Below are 23,531 nucleotides of genomic sequence, written 5' to 3' on the forward strand. Positions count from 1 at the left end.
TTAGCAGCAAAAAGAAATCAATGTCTATTTCAAAAAATAAACTTTAACTTTTGAAAAATGATATGAATAATTATACTATGAATGTTCATTTACATAATAACTTGCCCATCTACACATGAGAGATTGAACTTGAATGAACCTAGAATACTTTTAGATGAATCAGTCTTCTAGTGTGCCAGAGGGCATTCCTGTGGAAGTTAACTGCTGAGAGAGTAGCTTATCAGGATTTCTAAGGCTTGAGATCAACTTTCCTAGAGACCACACTGTAATTCTTCTGTAAGCTCAGGGTCGGAAAGGAACAGGTGGTTTTGCTAAGCATATGGCCCCAAACAAATGATATGTTAGGTTATCATAGTTTCAAAATGTATTCCTTATTATTCACAAGAATTTTTGAATTAATGGTCACCATTTCTGAATGGGCTCCATTCCTACCATCGAATACTTTTTTCAGAATGAGTGCCTCTGGCAACGGTGTGAAGGTGGTCCTTGCATCATTAATAGTCCTTGTACCCTCTGCCCTTCATGAGCCAGCCCTCTTAGCCTCATACAACCCACAGAAAGTTATTTTCTCATGAATTATACTTTCTTCCAGGTTATGCAGCTCCATTCTTTTATACTGTGTAAAAATAAAAACAAATCCCCGTGCTATAGAGGCCATAATTATCATCTGAGCATAAAAGGACACTGCCTTACTAAGTAATTTATTTGATCTGTTAGTCTAAAATATGTTAGCCTAATAAACTGGATATAATCTTTGTGCCTGATGCTGGGAATGGCTCATTGGAGCAAACCATGCAGAAAACCCTCCTTAAGGTGGAGAATGTGTAATGTAGTGGATTGGGTTTGTGGGAGAAGTATTTTGGAGACAGTTTGTGTCTCATGTCAATATCTGCTTTACTTTATTTGTTGCACCTATCTAAACTGACTTTAATGATACTATGACTTCTTTAAAACACAAACACAAGAAACTGAATGATTCCCCTTCTATGACTATAGTTTTCATGAGTATTTTGATGATTTAAAAATCAATTAAGAAGTAAGAAGTAAACGTGTGAAAATATTTTTGATGAGCGGTAATGTAATACAAAGGAATACTTCAAAAAGAAGATGAGGTGTAAAAGTTGTAGATTACATACACATTAGGTTGAAAAGTTAGATCTCAGTAAATGACCAACTACTCCAATAAAATAGACCTGATTCCTAAGTTTCTTCTCAGCCTCTGATGATCTGCTGAAAAAGTACATTTGGTTTGCATTCTGTGAAATACTTACTTGAAATTTCCTATGTGAGTAGCTAAAAATTATTTTGTGTGTTACTTCAAAACTCAGAGCACAAGAATGAATTTACCTGTGAATGTCGTTTTCAAATCTCATGTAGGCCGGGAGTTTGGCCTAGTGGTAGAGTGCTTGCCTAGCATACACGAAGACCCGGGTTCGATTCCTCAGTACCACATACATAGAAAAAAGCTGGAAGTGATGCTGGGACTCAAGTGGTAGAGCTCTAGCCTTGAGAAAGTCAAAGGACAGGGCTCAGGCCCTGAGCTCAAGCCCAGGACTGACAAAAAAAAAACTCATGTAAATTAGCTCAATATTCTTTGCTGATGTTAGCTCAGGGATTTTACATTTATCCATATAGTTTTATCAGTACATAGATCCTATGTTTAGAGGACCTATATCTAAAGCCACCTGCTGACAAAAATAAGCAAATGGAGAGGGAAATGAACAGAACAATGTAATTTTCAATATCTTGAAGAAATACCTTGAAATAAACGTAACCAAAGAGGTAAAGAACCTATATAATGAAAAGTGTAAAATTTTGAAGAAAGAAGTTGGAGAAGAATACTGGAGTGGAAAGACTTCCCATGTTTGTGGATTGGCAGAATTAATGTCATGAAAATGGCTACCTTTATAGGTAACAATGCAGTACCCATGAAATCCCAATACCATTTTTTTCAGAGATAGAGAAACCAATTCAAAATTCAGATGGATGTAAAAAGTCTCTGAATAGCCAAAGTAATCTTTAACAGAAAAACAATGCTGGAGGTATCACAATTCAAGACTTCAAACTTAAACTATACATTTTAGTAACAACAACAACAACAAAAATACAGTTTGATACTGGCATAAAAAAAGACTAGAAAATCCAGAATCCAGAATCCACGAAATCCAGAAATGAACCCTTACACATATGTCTGCTTGATATATCCTTTTGACAATGGAGACAAAAACACATATTGGAACAAAACAAAAATGTTTCTGCAACAAATGAGTCCAGAGTTACAGCCTGTGCCCAGTAAGACCTTATAAATACAAACATTCTAAGTCACATACATAAATGTCACTGTATCTTGGTTTGCATAATTCCCAGTTGACAGAGATCCAGACTCTGACCTTTTTGATGGAAAGCTAAGCAGCATCCATGGTTTAGCCAACTGAATGGTGCTGTCATAAACACAAATGTACAAGTATCTCTTGTGTATGCTGACTTACATTCATTAGGATATATTTCCAGGAGTCTTATAGTAGGATTATTAGGCAGCTTTGCTTTCATACTTTGAAGTACCTTCATAATGATTTCCATAGTGCGTTCACCTCTATATTTCCATCCACTGGATATAAGGATTCCCCACCCGATCCTTTATATCCTCACCAATATTTGTCATTTTCTTGTCAATAGCCATTCTGACTGGGATGAGATATAATTTTGATTAAAAATTATTTTAGTGTCAAAGAGATGTACAGAGGGCTTACAGTTACATATGTAAGGTAATAAATACATTTCTTATCAAATATTATTAGCCCCACTCTCTTTTTTCTCCCACTTCCCTTCCCCATCGGCTCTCCCCTCAAGTTGTAAAGTCAATTTCTAACATATTGTCTAGGGAGTATGGCTGTTGCATTGGTTCACCTTTTGTCCTTTGTCTCTCCATTTTCTTGATTCCCCTCCCATCCCGAATTCAGATAAACATATATACAAGACACAAGAAAATCAAATACATTGACAACAGGAGATAAGCCAAAGGGAAAAAAGAGAAAGAAAAAAGAAATAGCTTCACACAGTACATTAAGCAACAACAAAGAAGAAACTCTTGTTTCCACCTTTGGTGATAATCATATTATATGGTCATATACACATAGCTATTGAGCTATTATGATACTCTTCTAGGACTATTCTAGACTCATTTATTACAAATTAGGGAAACCTTGGAGTCTATGTTTCTTTGGGTCTGGCTTACTTCACTTACAAAGATTTTTTTCCAAGTCTTTCCATTTTCTTATGAATAGGGCAATGTCTTATTTCTGGTGGAAGTATAGAATTCCAGTGTGCATTATACCCCATTTTCTTGATTCATTCATCTGCTGCTAGGCATTTGGGTTGGTTCTTAGCTATGGCAAATAGTGCTGCAACGGCCATGTTTGTGCCGGTAATTTTAGCATGGCCTTGTCTGTGGACATTTGGGTAAATGCCCAAAGTGAGATTGCTGGGTCATAGGGGAGTTCTATGTTTAGTCTTTTGAGAAACTACCATACCGCTTTCTGGAGTGACTGATCAAGTTTATACTCCTACGAACCATGTAGTAATGTTCCCTTTTGGCTCATCTGCACCAGCATGTTGTTATTAGATTTTTTGATAATGGTCATTCTAACTGGCGTGAAGTAGAAGCTCAGTGTTGTTTTGATTTGCATTTCTTTCATGGCCAGAGATATGGAGCATGTCTTTTTTTTTGTGAGTCATGGGGTTTGAACTCTGTCTGGGCGCTGTCCCTGAGACCTTCAGTTCAGGGCTACCACCCTACCCCTTGAGCCAAGCCCTGCTTCCCATTTTCTAGAGGTTAATTGTAGATAAGTGTTTCAGGTCCTTTTGTGCCGGGTTGGCTTTGAACCTTGATCCTCAGATCTCAGCCTCCTGAATAGCTAGGATTACAGGCATGAGCCACCATGCCTGGTGAGCATGTTTTCATGTGTCTATTGGCCATTGTTATTTCCTCTTCAGAGAAGTCCCTCTTTACATCATAGTCCACTTATTAATGGGTGATTTTTTCTTTGAGGTTTTTCTTATTTATTTATTTATCTTGTTTGTTTATTTACTTATTTATTTATGTCAGTTGTGGGGCCTGAACTCTGGGTCTGGACACTATCCCTGAGCTTTCAGCTCAAGGCTACCACCCTTCCCTTTGAGCCACAGTGTCACTTCCAGTTTTCTAATGGTTAATTGGAAATAAGAATCTCACCAACTTTAGTACTGGACTGGCTTTGAACTGCAATACTCAGATCTCAGCTTCCTGAGTTGCTAGAATTACAGGCCTGGGCCATCACACCTGGCTTTTGGGGTGTTTAATGTTTTGAGTTCTAAGTATATTTTAAATATGAGGCTGTTGTATGGCTAGTGAAGATCTCCTTCCACTCTGTGGGCTTTCTATTTATTTTGCCAACTATGTCTTTTTCTATTCAGAAGCTCTGTAGTTCAATGTAGTCCCATTTGTCCAACCTTTCTTGGATTTCTTGTGTTTTCTGGTTTTTTTTTTTTTATTAAGAAAGAGTCAAAAAGTTCTCCTGTGCCATGGAGACCTAGTGTTTCTTTTATTCCTTCCTGTAATGTTTTCAGGATATTTCCTTTTACCTCAAGGGCTTTTATCCATTTTGAATTGAGTCTGGTGCAGGATAATATATAAGGATCTAACTTTAGTTTGCTACAGGTTTTTAACCAATTCTGCCGGCACTATTTGATGAAGAGGCTGTCTTTCTTTCATCCTATTTTTTTTGGATCCCTTATCTAAGATTAGGTGGCCATACATATACGGGTACATTTCTGGGTCTTCATTTCTATTCCATTGGTCTTCAGGCCTGTTCTCGTGCCAATACCAAGATATTTTATTACTATTGTAATAGAGTTTTAAGTATTTATATTCCTTCAGTGCTGTTCTTTTTGCTAAGGATTGTTTTACTATTGGGGGTCTTTTATTATTCCATATGAATTTTTGGATTGCTCCCTCTGTTTCATTAAAGAAATATGTTGGGGTATTGATGGATATTGCATTGAATTTGTAGATAGCCTTTGGCAGGACTGCCATTTTCACAATGTTAATCGTCCCAATCTAGGAGCATGGGAAGCTTTTCCTCTTTCTCAGTCCTGCTTGAACTTATTTTCAGGTTATTAAAGTTTTCACCACAGATGTCCTTCACTTCTTTGGTTGAGATAATTCCTAGGTATTTTATTGCTTTTGAAGCTCCATTCATTCCACTTTGGCTCTGTTACACTCCTAAATGATGTCTCACTTTATTAATTGTTGCCTGTTTCTAGCTCAAGGGCAGCAATTAAAAATCAATTTTTTTAAAAAAAATTGTCCTCATTACAGCACTAGGCTGGGAAGCCTCTGGGGTATGCCCTGAGCTTCAAATAGTAAGGGGAAAAGTTCTCTGATGTGTTAGTTATGCCTACCACAGCAAGGAGCTAGGGGATTGTTTTCATCTATTAGCTTCTCCTGGCTTTGTCTAACCATTTCTGTTGGAGCAATGACTGAAAATGTACCCTTATTTGCTAGTGTTACTTAGGTTAGCATTTGAGGATCCCTAGCTTCTAAGTCTTACCATCTCAGCTACAGTCTTTGTCATTCTACTAAAGAGTTTACAATAGTGGATGTCAACCTCAGTGTCATGAAGCATCAGAGAGTGAGAGAGGTGGGGATGATAGCCCACTGGAATTTAAGAGCTTGAGAAATGCTGCCCTCCCCGTAGCCAACTATGATTTCCACTGTGGTAGTCTGTATGTTTGGGGATTTCTTGTTCCTGCACTTGGGCCAGTGTGCTCCTTTTGACTCACTTCTGTATCTCTGCCTGATGTGCACCTTGAATTCTACCTTCTTTATGATGCCTTCTCTGATTCTTCAAAGTGGTCAGCAGCCTCAAGAACATTACATTTAGGATGCCTATACTTAATCTTGCACAGCATTTATCTTGTGACTGCATTGTATTTACTCTTTTGCCAGTAGACAGGGAGAAAGCTTTTTGAAGAAATCTTTCTGTCACGGGGCTGAATACATGGCATGCCCTTTGAGTTCTGGCTTCTTTCACCCACACGGATCCTGCTCTCTCTCCATAACCCCTTCCCCTTCTCTGCTGCTCTCATACCAAACAACATGGAGCATCCCAAATCCATTCTCTTCACCTTCAGCACATACCAGGCTTTATTTTATGATGGCTGGCCTACTGGCTCCTCTCCCTGGAACCACACCTTATGCCTTGTAACATCCCTTCTGGAGGTTGACACCATTTCTGATCTCCTGGAATGGAAGCTGGCTGGAAACAGGCTTTGGTCCACTCATATCTGAGAAAGTTACAGTGTGCCAATTCCAAGTGTAGACATTGGCAAGGAAAGCATTGCATGTTTCCATTCATTTATCTGGTAGCTTGTCCAGCTGCCATACGAACAAATTTAGCTGGTGTGCAGAAGAACAAGAGGTCACGTGGACTAGAGACAAATTGCTCAAAGGTGAGACTGGTAGCTCCCAGCTATCTTTACCCAGAAGTTTTGTGGATGTAGGAGCTGGACCAGACCAGAGCTGGACCCAGCCACAATTGCTGACATAATTGTGAGTTAAAGAAATTGTTATTTTCCATTATTAAATTTGGGGTGACTTGTGCAGGGTCACAGACAGCAATACAAAAGTTAACAGTTGTCTTTTTGAGCTTGACTTAAACATAGATCTTGGTCAAAGCTATTTCTGAGCCCCATTGTTGGCAATTTTTAAAAATAGGGCTTTCTTATGTATCACAGTATTATAATAAATTATTAGAATTATTTGGACATTATCTCCATCTTATATAAAATGTGTGTGTGTGTGTGTGTGTGTGTGTGTGTGTGTGTTGCTGGGTCTTCTGCATGCTTAGGCAATCGATTTGCCACTGAGCCACATCTTTATCTGCGTCTAAGATTTTTTTTTTTTTTTTTTGCCCCCTTCTCTCTCTCTTTCTGGCCCCGCTCGCTCCGGCCCCGCTGGCTCCGGCCCCGCTCGCTCCGGCCCCTTCTCGCTCCGGCCCCGCTCGCTCCGGCCCCTTCTCGCTCCGGCCCCGCTCGCTCCGGCCTCGCTGGCTCTGGCTAGGCTCGCTCCTGCACGCTCCTGGTCCTGCTCGCTCCGGCCCTGGCTTGCTCTGGCCCCGCCGTCCAGCTCTCGCTTGCTCCTGGCTCTGCTCGCTCTGGCCCCTTCTCGCTCCGGCCTCGCTGGCTCTGGCTCGGCTCGCTCCCGCACGCTCCGGCCCTGCTCGCTCCGGCCCGCTCGCTCCGGCCCCGCTCGCTCCGGCCCCGCTCGCTCCGGCCACCACTCGGTTGGGCTCCGCTTGCTCGCCTCCGCTCTCTGTCGCTTGTTGCAGTCTCGTCTCAGTCACTTCCGGCTTGGTTGTGCATGTGGGATACCGAGGAATCGAACCCGGGTCCTTGTGCTTGCTAGGCAAGCACTTTAACCGCTAGGCCAAACTCCCGGGCCCTGCGTGTAAGATTTTTGAGGTAAGGAACTTTGCCTTATGAATTGACGAATTGCTAGGGAAATTTAATCCTTTAGCACAAGTGTTTTCTATTCCACAGATGCTCAGAAACTATTTTTGAATTAAGGAAGGAATGGATTATACTAGAAATGTCAATCCATAGAATATATATATATATATATATATATATGTCTCTCTCTCTCTCTCTCTCTCTATATATATATATATATATATATATATATTTATGTATGTCCTGGATAGCATGGATCTGAAGGGGAGTTTATTTTGGTTTCATTTGTTTCCTCTCAAATTCTTTTCCTGAATTTGAAAGTTGAAGCATTTTTTATGAACATTTGTAATATGACTTTTCCTAAAAAAAAATGGGAAGATCTCTGGGCTTGAATATCCTTATAGCACTAAGAGGAATGGACTGTACCCTTTTGCCAGGACATACATTTTTATCTCTCATCCCCATTTTCCCTCTCAACTGTCGTTTAGTGCTGTTTTCTTGTAGACAGAATCTGTGGGTTTACCACACATTCTTACTGGCTCAAAAGCATTTTAACTTTTAGGAGAGCGATTGAAAATATGTCCACTATTTCTGCCTCAGATATGAAAGGATAGAGCGGTTCTCTTTTCCCCTGGGCAAGGGAGCACAGTATATGATTCTCTGCTATGAACTGGATTTTTTTTGCCAAACAACTTGTAAGAGTATTTCAGCTTATCACCTGTCTAAAGTAGAGTAAGATTTTTTATAGTATAATTGGAGGCAGTAATTGTGGCTTGGCTCTAGGCATCTTTTCCTAATAACTCTGGCAGGTGTGTCAGGAGACCATGCCAATTTTTTTTATATTTTCTGTTTAACTAGTACTCATAAGTAGTGCTCATAAAATTGCTCCTGATGATTTGTTTGTCTCTCTCATGATAGATGGAAAGGATTTTTCAACAATATGAGATGATGTTAGAATGCATTTGTTTCTGTATTTAATCTACTTATAAAACTCATAATTTAATGATTGGTTCTTGAAGAAAAATATCTCTGAGCCAACAACACATTTCTTAAGCCCACATCTTTAAACATTTAATTTAATTTATTTTTATTGTAATTAATAGAGAGGTTACAGTTATATTCTCCAGATAGAAAGTACATTACTTCTCACACCTTGATACCCCTTCTCATGTTTTTGTCCCACTTCCCTCTCCCATCTCTTCCCCTCATCTTGTTTTCCCCCCTTCCCTTTCCTATTTCAAATAAACAAATAAACATATATACAATATATCAGAGTCAGATACTGTAACAATATGGGATTAACCAAGGGACAACAAAAGATAGCCAACATCTTTAGAAAGAAACTCAGCTAGGCTGGTTGATGTTCAGTAGGAATGCCAATCAACAGTTGTTTCCCTTGGCACCTGCTTTGATTTTGCAGTGTCCAAGAGAAATTAGTAGCTACATGGCTTGACTATCTCGACCTGAAAGCTGACACACTGGACTGGAAGAATTACTGGTTTTATAATCATGTCTTCACCTCTTTGTATACATTTAAAAAGTAACAAAATTGACATCCTGGTCACAGTGACAGTACCTGATATCCTAGTGCCATGAAATCTTTTGGTACATACAGGTTAACTTTCCTGGACTGAACAGGTAACTCACCTGTTCTCTAATTAGTGAGTGGATAAGCAGGTAGTTCTTCCTTGGTTCCCTTAATCCTAACTAAATTTGTTTTCTGTGTCGCCTCACTCAGATCACTGAGTTCAACCAAATGAAGTATGAGATTCGTGTAAACGCTCCTCATTCATATAAGGAAAGAAGAGAAACATGTTTCTAGCAGTGGTAATTTTGAATTCAATGATGTATAAGAGGTTATCCTTATGTCTTAAGGTATCTTTATTCTAAATAATAACTATATGTAGGAAAATGTTGATGCCTAGGTAGAATTGACTTATTTTATTAGCTGTGTTGAGGAATGTGACTTTGCATATACATAAATCCAACTCTTTAAGAAAGGACAAAACTCATGATCATGACAGAAAATTTTGGAATATAACAAACTAGGATAGCAAAAATGACAAAGTTCCCTAATTTTGTTGTAACACAATGCTTTAGCATTTTGTAATGCTTCTGTCAGGCTCTTTATAGTTCTAATAGCTTAGAAATGTGAAGTTCACTATTTATACTGCAAATGAATAGAAATAAAAATATTCTAAAGAATGAGTTTTGAAACGTTTTACATTTCTAGAGGTTGTTAAAAATGACAAAATATCTGCATAGTAGCAATTTCACGTGAGTCTCTTCAAGCCTTCACTTTCGCTACCTGACCTCCTTTATCCAGAAACATGAAATATGTTATTTTGTTAGTTATTTTATTTCTAGATAATATTAATTCTATGATTAAGGAAAAAGAACAGTTAGAATTGTAAGTAAATGGAAAGGTACTACAATCTGAATGAATCTAAGAGCCTCTTCCATGATTTATTTCATGAATTTTTGTGACCTAGAGGCCTTTTATATTTATTCCCTTTTCTTGACTCTATTTTAAAGTTGAGATTGCATGAAATTTGACATTGAATCTAATGTTTGGAAAGTAGAAATAAATCAATTTTATTTGAGATATTCATTTAACTAAAATAAATCTGAAAAGATGTGTAGGTTAGGGAGGGTAGGGTGGTAGCTTTGAGCTGAAGAGCTCGGGGACAGTGCCCAGGTCCAAGGGTAGGGCTGTAGCTTTGAGCTGACGAGTTAGCTCTTCAGCTCAGGCTGACTTCAGGTCTGTGAACCACACACACAAAAAATGTGTGGGTTAGCTAAGAAATCACCTTCATTCACTGGCATGATACTTACATTTACATTAGTGGGGGTGCAGAGTAGATTTGGTCTGGTAACAACTTACTCCCTCAATCCCAAATCTTAGTAGCTTAACATGTAACCATTGATTTCTTATCATGTAAAGTGTATTCCTGGTCTGACAATTTTCTGTCGATTTCTTCCATCTGATAACTCAGCGATCTTGCAACCTGGCATCTGGGACACAGGGTAGCCATGGTTGCTGCGGCAGAGGAAGAGAGACCATGTGGATGCACACCTCCTCTCAAATGCCTCAGTGTTCGATATTTCACTCTAGAAGTGACACATGTCACTGCTTCCCACAGCGCATTGACCGGTAACTATCAGAAGGGATCACATACCTTGTTATTTATTCACAAATAGGCAGAGAACAAGATATGAATGAGCGCTGCGAGACTGCACCACAGTAACCGTGGGAATGGAACTTAATCTCTGTTTTATGGGTGCTGGCTTTGGTCCCTTCAGATTTCTACCTCTTCTCAAATCGCTTTGTTTGTTTGTTTTCTTCTATTAGGTTGGTGACTTTGATTAGTTTTGTGCATGATATGGCTATCACTTTGAGGTCATCAAATAGTACTGGCAAAAGACACATATTTATGATGTGTTGCATAGCAGAGACTCAACTAGAGGAAGCCAAGAGCAAATGATCTATTGCTTTTCTTTGTTTGCATTATTAGGAATTGCCCTTGCTAAGTAAGAACTTGAGCACTTCAATCAACTTCGGCACTTGATTCTATTATAGCTACGTGACCTTCAGTTATTTAACTTTTCTATGACTCAGGTTGTCAGGTTGTGTGTATGTGTGTGTGTGTGTGTGTGTCTGTGTGTGTGTGTGTGTGTGTGTGTGTGAATTTTAGAGCTTGAACTGGGGACTTTGGAGCTGTCCCTGAACTTCTGTTCTCAAGGCTAGTGCTCTACCACTTTGCTATTTTGATGATTAATTAGAGACACAAGTCGAATAGGCTTTCCATTTCCTGATGGTTTTGAAGCTGAATCCTCAAATCTTAAGCTCCTGAGTAGTTAGGATTACAGACATGAACCACTCAGCTACGGATCAGTATTTTTAAAAATTCAGATGTTAATTGAAAATGGAGGACAGATATATAGTACCATCTGATAGAGTTATTGTGACCATTAATTAAATTATTCATGCAGAGTTGTTTTTAGTACTTGTCGAATACTAGGAATTCAATAAGTATATTTTATTTCCTCTTAATATGATTTTAAAAAGGTGCCTAGGTCCTATATGTAAAGTGTCTACATGTAAGATAAAGTTGTCAATAACTTATCAGGGTTTAATTATCATCCTCCTTAACTTGGTTCAATAGGTTTGCCCAACCCATCCAAGTCTCTCTCATCTCTAGCTGTATAAAATGAGTCATGGATAGTAGCTCATGTGGGAGCTCTGGGTCTAAACCTCCAGTCCATTTTGATTCTACCAGTGCTCTTGCCTTGGCCTCCAAGCTCAGGATTCTTGTCTGGTTTTCCCTGTCACCCAGGGCTGGTTTTCTCTTGAAGACAAGTTAGCTGTTCCTTTAGAAATTTGAGAGGTTCACTTTGTACAGGAGGGACTTTCCAACCCTACCCTCAGCCCCTCATGTCCTAAGCTCTACCCCTACACATTCATCTGGAAAAAAATAAGCCAAAGCCATGACTCATTTTATATTTTTCATTCTGTTGTTTGAAGTAATGTTATTCTATATGTCGTATTTTATGATATAAACAATATATCTGGGTTCTGTTTCTTTCAGAAAATAGTTATATATTTAAATACATTGTGTGGGCCAACTATTGGATTAAACCTTTAAATTAAATCCAGAATTTACTATTAATTCATACTGTAATTTTCCTAATAATGATTTGAATACTAAGACCCAATTTATGTTCAAAATGATTTTATGGTTTTAATTATATATTTTGCATTAACTATGACATTTACAATTTATGTTTTTAAATTTACAAAAGATGTAGATATTGGATAATAAATTATGACAAAATATGAAATAAAAAAGAAGTGTCTATTCCAGCTTGCAACAGTAGGGATCCGTACTCTGTAGCATGTAAATGGTAAAAAAGATCAACTGGGATAAGTGATAGTTCATTGATCATATTTTTGGGTTCAAAGGGATTTTTCTATCTTCTGCCCAACCCACAATATGAGAGCATAAAACTATGTAAGTCCACTATGGAGAAAACTAATTTCTTTTATGAAAGATGTATGGTGGCAGGGTGCTTATCCCTTTTAACCTTAAAATCTATGCCAGAGTTGTTAAAGAACTTAGAAAAGGAGTGTGCCACGTCTCAGAATTGTTGGGCAGGCTGAAGGCAGAGCTGCAGCTGAGCTCCCAGCAACAACTCCCCACTAAGCAGCTTTGGAAGAGGCTGTGATTGGGGGTCACAGTCATGAGAGAAGGAATCAGGTTGCAGCATCTGGAAGTAGCCCCAGTGAGCTGCTAGCTGAGGCCCAGGCTGCCATAACCCAAGCCAGTAAGGGAGCACCAGGGACCCAGCTTCCTCCTTACATGGCTCAGCTTTGAGTCAGTTTCATGACAGTGTCTAGGAAAGGCAGAACTGAAAATCACCCCAGGAAATCTAGACCCGTGAGGTTCAGCTTCTGAAACTGTGGTATTCCCAATTTCTTCTTACTGAGTATTTAGTATTTTAAATGGAAGGCCCTGAACAGACCTAGTGTTTTAATCTGCCATTTTTTTTTCCCTATTCTTTATTTTTTTTTTTGCCAGTTCTGGGGCTTGAGTTCAGGATCTGAGCACTGTCTTCCAGCTTTCTCAAGGCTAGAGCTCTATCACTTGAGCCACAGCAACATGTCTGGCTTCTCTATGTATGTAGTACTGAGGAATCGACCCCGGGTCTTCCTGTATGGTAGGCAAGCACTCTACTCAATTCCTGGCCCTTTTTCTCTATTCTTACACTTCTTCTTTTTTCTCCTCTATTCTTGTTTTTAGTCTCTTCTCCTATCTTTCCATATATTCCCTTTACTCATACTCATCCTCTTTTTTTCCCCCCTCATTTCCATTTTTCTTGTTAAAGAAACTTGGCAATTCATCATGTAGTTTCTCACAGTTTGGAGTTTCTTCTGTACAGGAGAATGGGGTGCAGTGTCTAACAGGGTCTTGGAGGCATAGTTAACAATCAACTACTTATATATATTTTAAAACTCAGCCATATGTTGTGAATTTTTATGATAGCAGTGTTTTATAGCTTAATTAAATAGAACAAGCCACTGGTGAGTAAATCATTGCATTTTTATGTGACTCATCTCTTCCCTGGAATGGTAATATTTGTGTATTTATAATGTTCCAGAAAAATTGGAATATTTGTTACATCCCAGCAACACTTATATTATCATTTTTAGAGGAATACTGCACATATGTACTAAAATGATCATCGTATGCATCTTTATAGATACAAAAACTGAGGAAGATTTCCCAGGATTACCTAATTATCGGTAGAATCAGATTTAAACTGTGGTGTCACTTTCTAACTACTGTATTATACTTCCCATTACTTTATATTGGTTAGTCACTTCTGTAGATCCTTTCAATGCTAATATAAAACATTTTAAGACTCTGTAAAAATTACTGTATACTACTTGTAAAACTTGTATCACTGTTCTAATCACTGAAAGAGAAGGTTTACTAATGCCTGATTGACACGAGAGATACCCAGCATATTTTCCCATGCCCCTTTATGACCACCCAGATGGTAAGTGAAGGCTAAAACCTAATGTTTAAAGACTAAAGTAGGCATTTCACATCCATTACATGGCCAAGATCATATTCACAGAACACAGCTGTAATCCTCTCCAGGTAATCCTCTCCCAGGTACAAGCAGCACTTGTTTGTACTTGTTTCAATATCCTTAATGACAGAACCACTCCCATGTACAGACTCATAACCAGCATTGTTGTCTTAAAGGAAAGTAAAATGCGATAGCCAAGCAATAGAAATGGATCTCACCATAGTTGTCAGTGCTCAGTCATGGGTGGTGTTTGCAGCAGGAACATTATTCTGAGCTTTGCATGGGATGTCAGACTGGTCTGTACACCGTGGATTTGGCACATAGAACCATGAGCTAGGCTTACCAACCTCCACAAAATGTACTCATAGGAAAGATTGAAGATAGCTTAGCCTCAGGTAGCCTGAAGCATGCATATTTTAATTTGTGATTATGTCCTTTTTTTCTTCTCCCGTATATCGTCTATGTCTTTAATTTGATTCAGAAAAAACGGCTAAGTGCACCATTTCCTCTTTGGAGATATTCCTGATTTTCCTCCTTGTGATGATGACTGCCATAACAGTGGCCCTTCTCGGCCTCTTGTTTATCACCAGTGGGACCATCACAAACCATGAAAGTAAGTGTCCTGAGTTTCCTTGGATAAGATTCCTAGGCTTGTGGGTTGAAATCTCTTGATGACCAGGGAATACCAAAATGAGCAAGTGCTGGCTGGTAGTTCAATGCACATGTAAATGACCTGAGATGGCTCTGTCCCTCTTGCATTAATTTCCATGCCTGCCTAACAAAACCCAGGAACCTAGGCTCTAATCTTGCTCTTTGCTTTATTTTGTCATCATTGTCTCTGGGAGGTGAAAGAAGAAAGCAAGACCCACAGAAAGTCACCTAGTCTGTGAAAAGCTGTAGGGAAGGGCATCTCAAATTCAAGTCCTTACAAGGACTGGATAGAGTGGAACAGATCAAATTCTGGTACATAAGATCTTATCTTCTCCTGAATGCTTGTTGTTATGATGATGATGTTGTATGGTCTCCAGATATGCCAGGGTTACAACAAACAAATAAACAGCAACAAAAATCAGAACTTGAGAATGTATTTTGATCTGTTTTTGAGTGTAATGCTGGAAAGGGGTTTATGCAAACCATGGAAGCTACAAAAACTGTGAGCAATGAATGTGTCTTTGCTGGGGTTCCTGTTTCACTGTTAGGATATGTTGCCTGAATGGAGAAGGAGAAAGGATGCTGTGACCAAAGTAAAGGGAGAAGTGGCTTCAGGCAAACTGGAAAGAAGATGGAATCTTTCATTACACTTTTCCCTTTGCAGCCTCTTGTTTTTTGTACTCTCTTCTCTGCTATGTTCTGGTACTTCGCATTATCTGTGGATGCAGAGGAATAGTGATTCCTCTGCTTAAGCAACGGGTAGAGCAGGAACCTGGAATGCTAGACATGATCCTCAGGAATTATTTAGTTTTAGCTCTTAAAATTTGAGAACTAGAAGGTAGAGACTCAGTAATGTTATTAAGAATTATAATAGATATTCTCATAGAAGTATCTACTTGTGTTGAATGTGTATATGAGTGTGTAGCAACACTATAAAGATTCTATATAATATTTAATCTGATTCTTTAAAGTGTCTATAAAGTAATTCCTAATCACAGTGATTTGTATATATGGGGCACCTGAGACCCCAATATAGCCAAGAACTTTTCCTTGAGTGTGTGCTAGCGTGGGTGTAGCTGCTATCATATTCCTTCTTTGTTACTCAAATGTTGCTTTCTATTTGACTTTTATCTGGAGTGGAAACAAAGAAAAACACATATACATTGTATATATGCATATGTATAATGTATATGTGAAGAGAATCAAAGCTCTAAACAAGTAATTGTTTCAAATTTTAATATACATTAACAGAGCTGTGTGAGAACTACCCAAGGAAGCCATTAGGTAGATGAGAAAATGGAGTAAATTAGCTTCAGCAACTGGCAGAGTTAGATTTCAAACCCATATAGTTTGCATCTGGCACCTGCCTTTTAATCTCTATCAGTTTAGCCCATTTGAGAATCATGTATGCTTGAATAGTATAAAGAAGCCACCTGCTTTTTAATCTCCTGGTTCTCAACCCTAGAATCTCTTGGGTAATAACTCACAATAGTGAGGAATCTCCCCCCACCTTTTTTTTTTGGTGTGTTTTGTTTTGTTTTATTTTGTTGCCAACAATAAACATACATGTGTTTATATATGCATATTAATGTGGATAGTATGCATGTAAACACACGTACACAATATGGGAATAACTCAAAGCCCAGTGGCTATGGTAGTAATTATAAAGAGATTTAATTTGTATTAATAAAAATTTCATGAGACAGAGCCAGTATCTCTGCCACAGCAAGGCAGACATAATGGGGTGGGGCAACCCTGAGATGAAGAAGCAAGTTGGATCTAGGAGTGGTGGAGATAGATAGTTCTGAAAGTAGTAGAGAAGTCTGGGCAGAGAGGATGAAAGAAAGAATCCCCCAGAGGTTGGGTTTTTCAGAGTGAGTGTCAGGAGTCAGCCACATATTTTTCTAAGTGGAACAGAAATGCAAAGAAAGTGAGTGAAGTCAATGGAGATGACTAGGTAAATTTGGTGAGGAAAAGCAAACAGGCATCCCCAGGGCCCTTGACTGTTAGGCTCAAACAACTTTTTGTCAAGAATAAAATTCCGCTTAGATTTGTTCTTGTGTCTCACTGTGCCTATTTTACATATGAGAATATACCACAGTTTTTCCATTGGCAAGGAGGTGAGGCTAGATAAAGAAATACACAAAAACATTTATTCTCCAATTCCTTATTTTGTTTTAGACTCAGGAGTTCAGGGATTGTTAACCACCCAGGATCCCATGGACACTCAAACCTCTCCTGTGATTAGCACTCCGGAGCCTCCTTCATTTCAGAACTTCAGTGGCTTCCATATAGGTGTTGGGCGAGCAGACCGCACAGGACAAGTATCAGACATTATTTTGGTGAGCAAATGCTGGACTCCTTAAGGAGATTATTTTAAAAAATTGCACTGCTTGTTAGTCTGTTTGTTCTTTATTATTATATTATAATTGCTTCCTTTGTGTGCGCGTGTGTGTGTGTGTGTGTGTGTGTGTGTGTGTGTGTGTGTGTATCTGTGTCTGTCTGTCTGTTTTAGGTAACACTGAGGTACTCTACCACTTTTGGCATGCCCCCAATATGTTTTGCTGTTGTTGCTGTTCTTTTTTTTTCTTTTTAAAAGTTATTTTACAGGTAGGATCTGATATTTTTGCTTGAAGATGGCTGACCTGGACCTTTGGCCTCTTATGTAGGTGGGATTTCAAGAATGCATCATCATCCCGCTCTTGCCTTTTCATTTCTCTAATAGAATTATAACAGTCTATTCCTAGGAATGTACATTATGACTTTCCTGAAGGAGAATTCAAGCATTCCTGAAGACCTAGCTTTAGATTTTTGGTGACAAAAATAATAACAAAGAAGGAAAATGAAACCACACAGAGGAATAATCAATGGGGGAGAAGCTCTAATCTTTAAAATGTTTATTTTATCTATGACATATGGGATATTTATCTATGTAACACTTCCTTCTTTTAAATACTTTAGAGAAGGCAAGATTGCATGTCTATGAAATAACAAGGTCCTATAGTCTCTAATGTAGAAATGGGATTTCTGGGCCACACCAGCTTCTTTATTTCCCAAAGCTAATGAATACCTTCTGACCATCTCACCAGTCCTTCATGCGCTTTTCTGCAGAATGATTAAAGCCTCTCCTGTGATTCTGAATTCATTTATATTTTTGAAAAAAAAACCCACACCATATATTCACAGAGTTGTGTGAATTTATCTTTGTCTTTATGAGGAAATCTACTCTTCTATGTTTAGGCCTGGTTTTTGGTATTTGGGTGAGTTATATAGCTCTAAGTTTCTCTTTATTTTTAGATGGGCTATAGCAAAAGTGGCCAGTATGCCCGGGGACTCCTCACAAGACTGTATAGTCGGGCTTTCATCATCGCAGAACCTGATGGATCAAACAGAATCGTGTTTGTTAGCGTGGAATTAGGCATGATATCACAACGACTCAGGCTGGAGGTAAGCAGTTGAGGGGAGAAAGAAATTCTGCAACTTAATGTAAGTCTGTGGATGAATGTGATGGGAACTAGTTTCTTGAATGTCTTTCTTGACACTCTAGTAGACCTTTGTACATGAACAGTCATTATTGCAATCCAAGTAATCTTGATCAAAATTTGCTTTTAGTTGTGCAAATTACTCATCATCATTTTGAATGCTAGTGGTTTCAAGAAAGCTTGTTATGCTCCATGTGATATATATATATATATATATACATATATATATATATATATATGCTCTCCCATATAATCATCCAGGTTAGATGGTTGAGAGTGCAATTAATCCCTTCAGTTTCTCTGGCAATTGAGATTAGATACCATAAGTCAAATGAAAATGTGTCAGGATGAATCAGATGAAACAAGATTGACTAGGAGTTGGTCACTGTAGAAACTGGGTAATAAGGGTGGTTCATTATATTATTCTGGTTATTCTTCTATGAAGATTAAAATTTATGTAACAGTAATTTAAGAAGAATATCCTATCACTCTCTTAATCTTCATACTTTATTCTATAAGATGATTTGCATGATTTCTTTTAAATTTAGATCTCATTACTTACCTGTGAGGATAGCTGGCCTTAAGAGAAAGACACTTGGAAAATGTACCTGCGCTGTCTGAGGCCTTAAGGAAAAGAGAAAGAAAAAGGCGAGGAGGAAAGAGGAAGTGAGGAAGTGAAAAGGCAGGAATTGAGGGAAAGATAGGAGGCAGATAATAAAGTGATAGACAGGCATTACCATGTCTCTTGGTAAGCCTTGATTCAGTTCTATTGTCTGTAGAGGTTCAGATCACAAATGAGGTAATACACCCTCTTAACATCTGTACACATGTTTCTAAATGTGGGAAATGAGAAGCTGGAGCATTGCCTAAAACAATGAAAGTCAGTGTAGGCCATTCAGAATTGTGTTTTCTCAATCTTACCTGTGGATTTTTTTTATTCTTCTATTTGGACTTGTGTGGGGGTCGGGGTGGGTAGGAGATGAGATGACTCAAAGATACTATTGTGCTCTGGAGTAGAAATCTCTCCCATCTGAGGAAACATGAAGAATGGGTTATTAAATATATTTATCTCTTCTATGCTTACAGCAAAGCCTTTTAAGGTGGCTCTAGGTTTAGTCTATAACATGAAAAAGATAACTGAACCACAGAGAAGATAGCTCTGTTTCCAAAAGTCTGGCAGTTAGCAAATGATAGCGCTCAGTACTGAATACATCTGTACCTGATCTCATAGTCCACATTCTTCAAAGAAACATTATTCTTTTAGAGGAATGAAATGCCTTGACCACTTTATTTTTTGTCAGGCACTTCGCTAATCCTAGCAGAAGACATAAAGCCAAGAAAGTCACGAATCCGTATCTTCTGTGAGGCTGTCATGTTGAGTCTTAGGAGAAAGGACTGTAACTGGGACACATAGGTAATTATAAACTATAGGATTAATTTATACTGGCATATTAGTTATCTATTACTGTGTAAAAATCATTTACCTCCTAATAGAGTGACTGATAACAAGCATATTATTCTACAAAGACGTATGAATCAGGAATTCAGTACGCTTGACTAAGAGGTTTTGTTGAAAGTTGTCTTCCAGTCAAGGTGAAGGCAAAGAATGCAGACACCTGAAGGTCTGACTTGAGCTGCAAGATCTAGTTCTAAAATAATTCCCTCATGTGGTTGTTGGCAGAAAGCCTCAGTCCAGCACTCCATATCCAGATGGATATGGAACCATTCAGAAAAAAGAGCAAAGAAGAAGCCATAATGCTTTTCCGACTCAATTTCAGAAGTTACAAACCATTACTCTTACTCTATTTCTCAAGTTATGAGGCCCCACACACATGTAAGGATAAGAAAATTAAGCCTGACGACCTGACGGTAGGCATATCAAATCATTTGTCAACACAGTCTTTTAAGATCATAACAAGAGGAAAGAATTAAAAATTAAGAAAAAATTGTCATAGCAGACATGATATTGCAGAGTGCAGACTTTAAATGAGCATAATATGGGAGGGGATGAAATCAGAAATTGTAAAGGAGGGATATAGACTTCTATTTTGAGGGACAGAGTAGTTATATTAGGACAAATGGTATGTAATTTAGATATAAATGTTTTCTTCATAATTATGCAGACCCTGGAATTCTAGGCTGTGTTTACAATGGATTGGGTAATGTGCAATCTTTTTTTTTTTTGGTCCTGGGTTTGAGCTCAGGGCCTGAGCACTGTCCTTGGACTTTCTCAAGGCTAGAGCTCTACCACTTGAGCCTTAGCACCACTTCCAGCTTTTTTCTGTGTATGTGGTACTGAGGAATCAAACCCGGGTCTTTGTGCATGCTAGGCAAGCACTCTACCGCTAGGCCAAACTCCTGGCCCATGTGCAATCTTATTTATTGATTGATTGATTGATTGATTGATTGTATAGAGGGGTTACAGTTACATTCATCAGGTAGTGGGTACATTACTTCTCACACATTGATATCCTTCTCAGGTTTTTGTCCCCGTTACCCTCCCCCTACTCCTCCCAATCATCTTGTAATATTGTGTAATATGCAGAAAATTATGATTTTAGGATGATTAACCTGGCAATGATGTTTCATATAGACTAGAATAAGCTAGAACTAGTAGTGAATAAAGAAATGGGCTAGTTGTTTAATATTGAGGTCTATTGGTGAGAGTCGAGTGGAGAAAATAGTAATCATACCAGGTTTTTCAAATGGAGGGAATTTAATACAGCGAAAGCTGAAAGGACAAAAAAGGGAAGGGAAGGTTACAGCAAGAGCTTTGAACTTTCTTTCATAGTTTTCTCTATATAATGTGAGGCTCATTTTAAAAAGTGTCTTGATCCAAGAGAATGGCAGTGAGGTCACAGGTTGGTTGCAGGTAAAATTAAATGCCAGTGAGATTTGAGGATAGATTTGAGACATAGAAGCTAATATTTGCATAGTATTTATAATCAGCCAGATAATTGTCCTAATTGCTTTTTACATTAACTTAATCTTCCAAACAACTTTTTAAGAGAGTTGCTGATATATAACACTGGGAAACCAAATTGCAGAGGTTCAAATAACTCATTCAAGGTTATACAGCAGGAGCCTTTAGAGCTGAGATCCAATGTTAAGCTCCTTGGTGGCACAAACTATCTTACCAGTGAACTAGACTTTCTTTATTTCATATTTTTTATTGTAATTAATAGAAGGGTTACATTATTTTCACCAGATAGAAAGTGCATTACTTCACAAACATGTCTGGTCCCCATTTTCCTTCCTGCACTCCTGCCCCTCATCTTGTTTTCCCCCCTTCCCTATCTGATTTCAAATAACCAAATAAGGATATATACAATAGATCAGATAACAAGGTGAAATACTGTAACAATATGAGATAACCAAGGGACAACAAAAGAGATGAGAGATAACATAGTACATTAAGGACAACAGTCACTCATTATATGGCTTTTATTTCTATATCCTGGAGGTCCTTTCATTTAGCATCATTCTATATGGCCTTATGTATCTAGGTTTTTGAACTAGACTACTTTCTTGGGGGATCAACGATGGTTCTGATTGGGAAAGGTGGGGTCACCAACAAACACAGAAAATCAAAAGATAGAATTTTGGGTGGAGTAAGGAGAGGAGAGGAGCTTCATGTATGGAGTTGTAAATACTAACCAGTTAAAAGTAGTGCCATAAATATTTCTTCCTGTGTTTACCTTTGCAAACATTCTGAAACCCAATGGGGAGAACTTTAAATAACCCATTTAGTCACCACAAGTCAGATCAAGGGAAGGCCTGAAAAAATGCAGCTAGGTAAGTGCCATTTTAAGAGTGATGATATTTCCAGCATGAAATGAGGGTTATGGGGGAACTCTGAGCACTGAAGCAGGGAGGAAAACAGAGTGATTTTCTACCTCTGTGTTCCCAAGGATGCCAGCAATAGGAAATGGAATGGAAACTGACAAGCCACACATATTAATGTAGCTTTGTTCTATTTTAAATGTTCTGTTTAATGTACTTTGTTCTGTTTTAAAATACTCTTCCTTTCATCTGAAAGGAAATTACACTGTTCGTTATGGCTAGGCACAGACATGGTTATTGGATGATTAGTTGATTTTCTTCTCTCCTCTACCTCCATATGTATGTGTATGGTATGGTGTCCTCTATCAGACACTTTGGTTTAGGATAAGATTTCTATGTGCTGTTTATAGACCTTTGAATTCTAATATTCAAGATTCATATTTGCTATCTGGTCCTGAAGCTTGACCTCACCGACTGATTAGTTGTCCCTGAGCTTCTTTTACATAAGGCTAGTGCTCTACCAACTTGAGCCACAGCACCATTTCTGGCATTTTCTGAGTAGTTTATTGGTGATAACTCATAGATTTTCCTGCTTGGGCTGGCTTTTTTTGAGGGGGGGATGGGTTGACTTTGAATCGAAATACTGAGATCTCAGCTCAGCCTCCTGAGTAGCTAGGATTACAAGCATGAGCCACCAGCACCTGGCTCATAACTGCTCTTTTTTTTTTTTTTTAAGAACTTGACATAGACATAAAAATACATTTATTGAACAATCCACATTATAGTTCTTTAGGAATAAAATGAATGTGGGAAGGAGAGCATTTTAGTGGACTTGCAGTTCTTTACAGTCTATAACCTTCCTGTTTGGTTGTAGAATCATATGACATCAACGCCTCACTTAGGTAATTTTCCCTCTCTTTACAGACTTTTCTCATTAATGAGTGTGGTGGCTATGGGACGAGAGAATTTGTGGGAGGAATGAGCCACTGGGGTTCAATTAGGGTCCAACAGAAGAAATCCATGGCCTGAAAAGTGTGGGCTGAACAGTGTGGGCTGCTGGGTCAGAGAGATGTAATAACCTGTCAAGCTTAGCCGCCACATTCCGGTTTTGTTTCCTGAAAAATGCTTAACCCGCTCAACCACCTGCACGTGGTTACAACCATCTGTGCGTGGTTTCGTCCTCGTGGTTAGTGACTTTGGCCTCATAAATTGACATCATACAGTGAAGACCACGTGTGTATGATTATGAGCACCTGCGTGCGGTGTTTACCTTTGAAAGCTCAGCCACACTGACGGTTGGAGCTGTTCTCTACTAGACTGAAGGTGGAGAGCAGTCGCTGTGCAGCTATTAAAATGACTCCTAGCTCAGTTTACTAAGTGCTGGTGACTTTATGGGGGTAAGTTCGAATCCTACAAGTGTCTGGGATATAACAGGAATGTTGGTGGTGCTCTCCCACGTTTCCTTCCTGTATTCACTTGGCTCAGAGTATTGCTTGCATGGGCAAGGTAATCTAAAGATTAGTTTCTAAA

At 38.6% G+C, this 23,531-nt stretch overlaps 1 protein-coding gene across 1 annotated transcript in view; it reads left to right on the forward strand.

Moving 5' to 3' along the window:
* The first annotated feature begins 10,521 nt into the window (after positions 1-10,521).
* LOC150054135 (neutral ceramidase-like) overlaps positions 10,522-23,531 on the forward strand; it is a 52,851-nt gene continuing 39,841 nt past the window's right edge. Inside the window, 4 exon segments of the mRNA XM_090345531.1 lie at positions 10,522-10,642; positions 14,567-14,698; positions 16,918-17,078; positions 18,034-18,190. Of these exon segments, the coding sequence (XP_090201657.1) occupies positions 10,522-10,642; positions 14,567-14,698; positions 16,918-17,078; positions 18,034-18,190 (571 nt within the window).

This window comes from Megascapheus bottae, chromosome 15 (genome assembly GCF_031878675.1).
Source record: "Megascapheus bottae isolate mThoBot1 chromosome 15, mThoBot2.hap1, whole genome shotgun sequence".
NCBI lineage: Eukaryota > Metazoa > Chordata > Mammalia > Rodentia > Geomyidae > Megascapheus > Megascapheus bottae.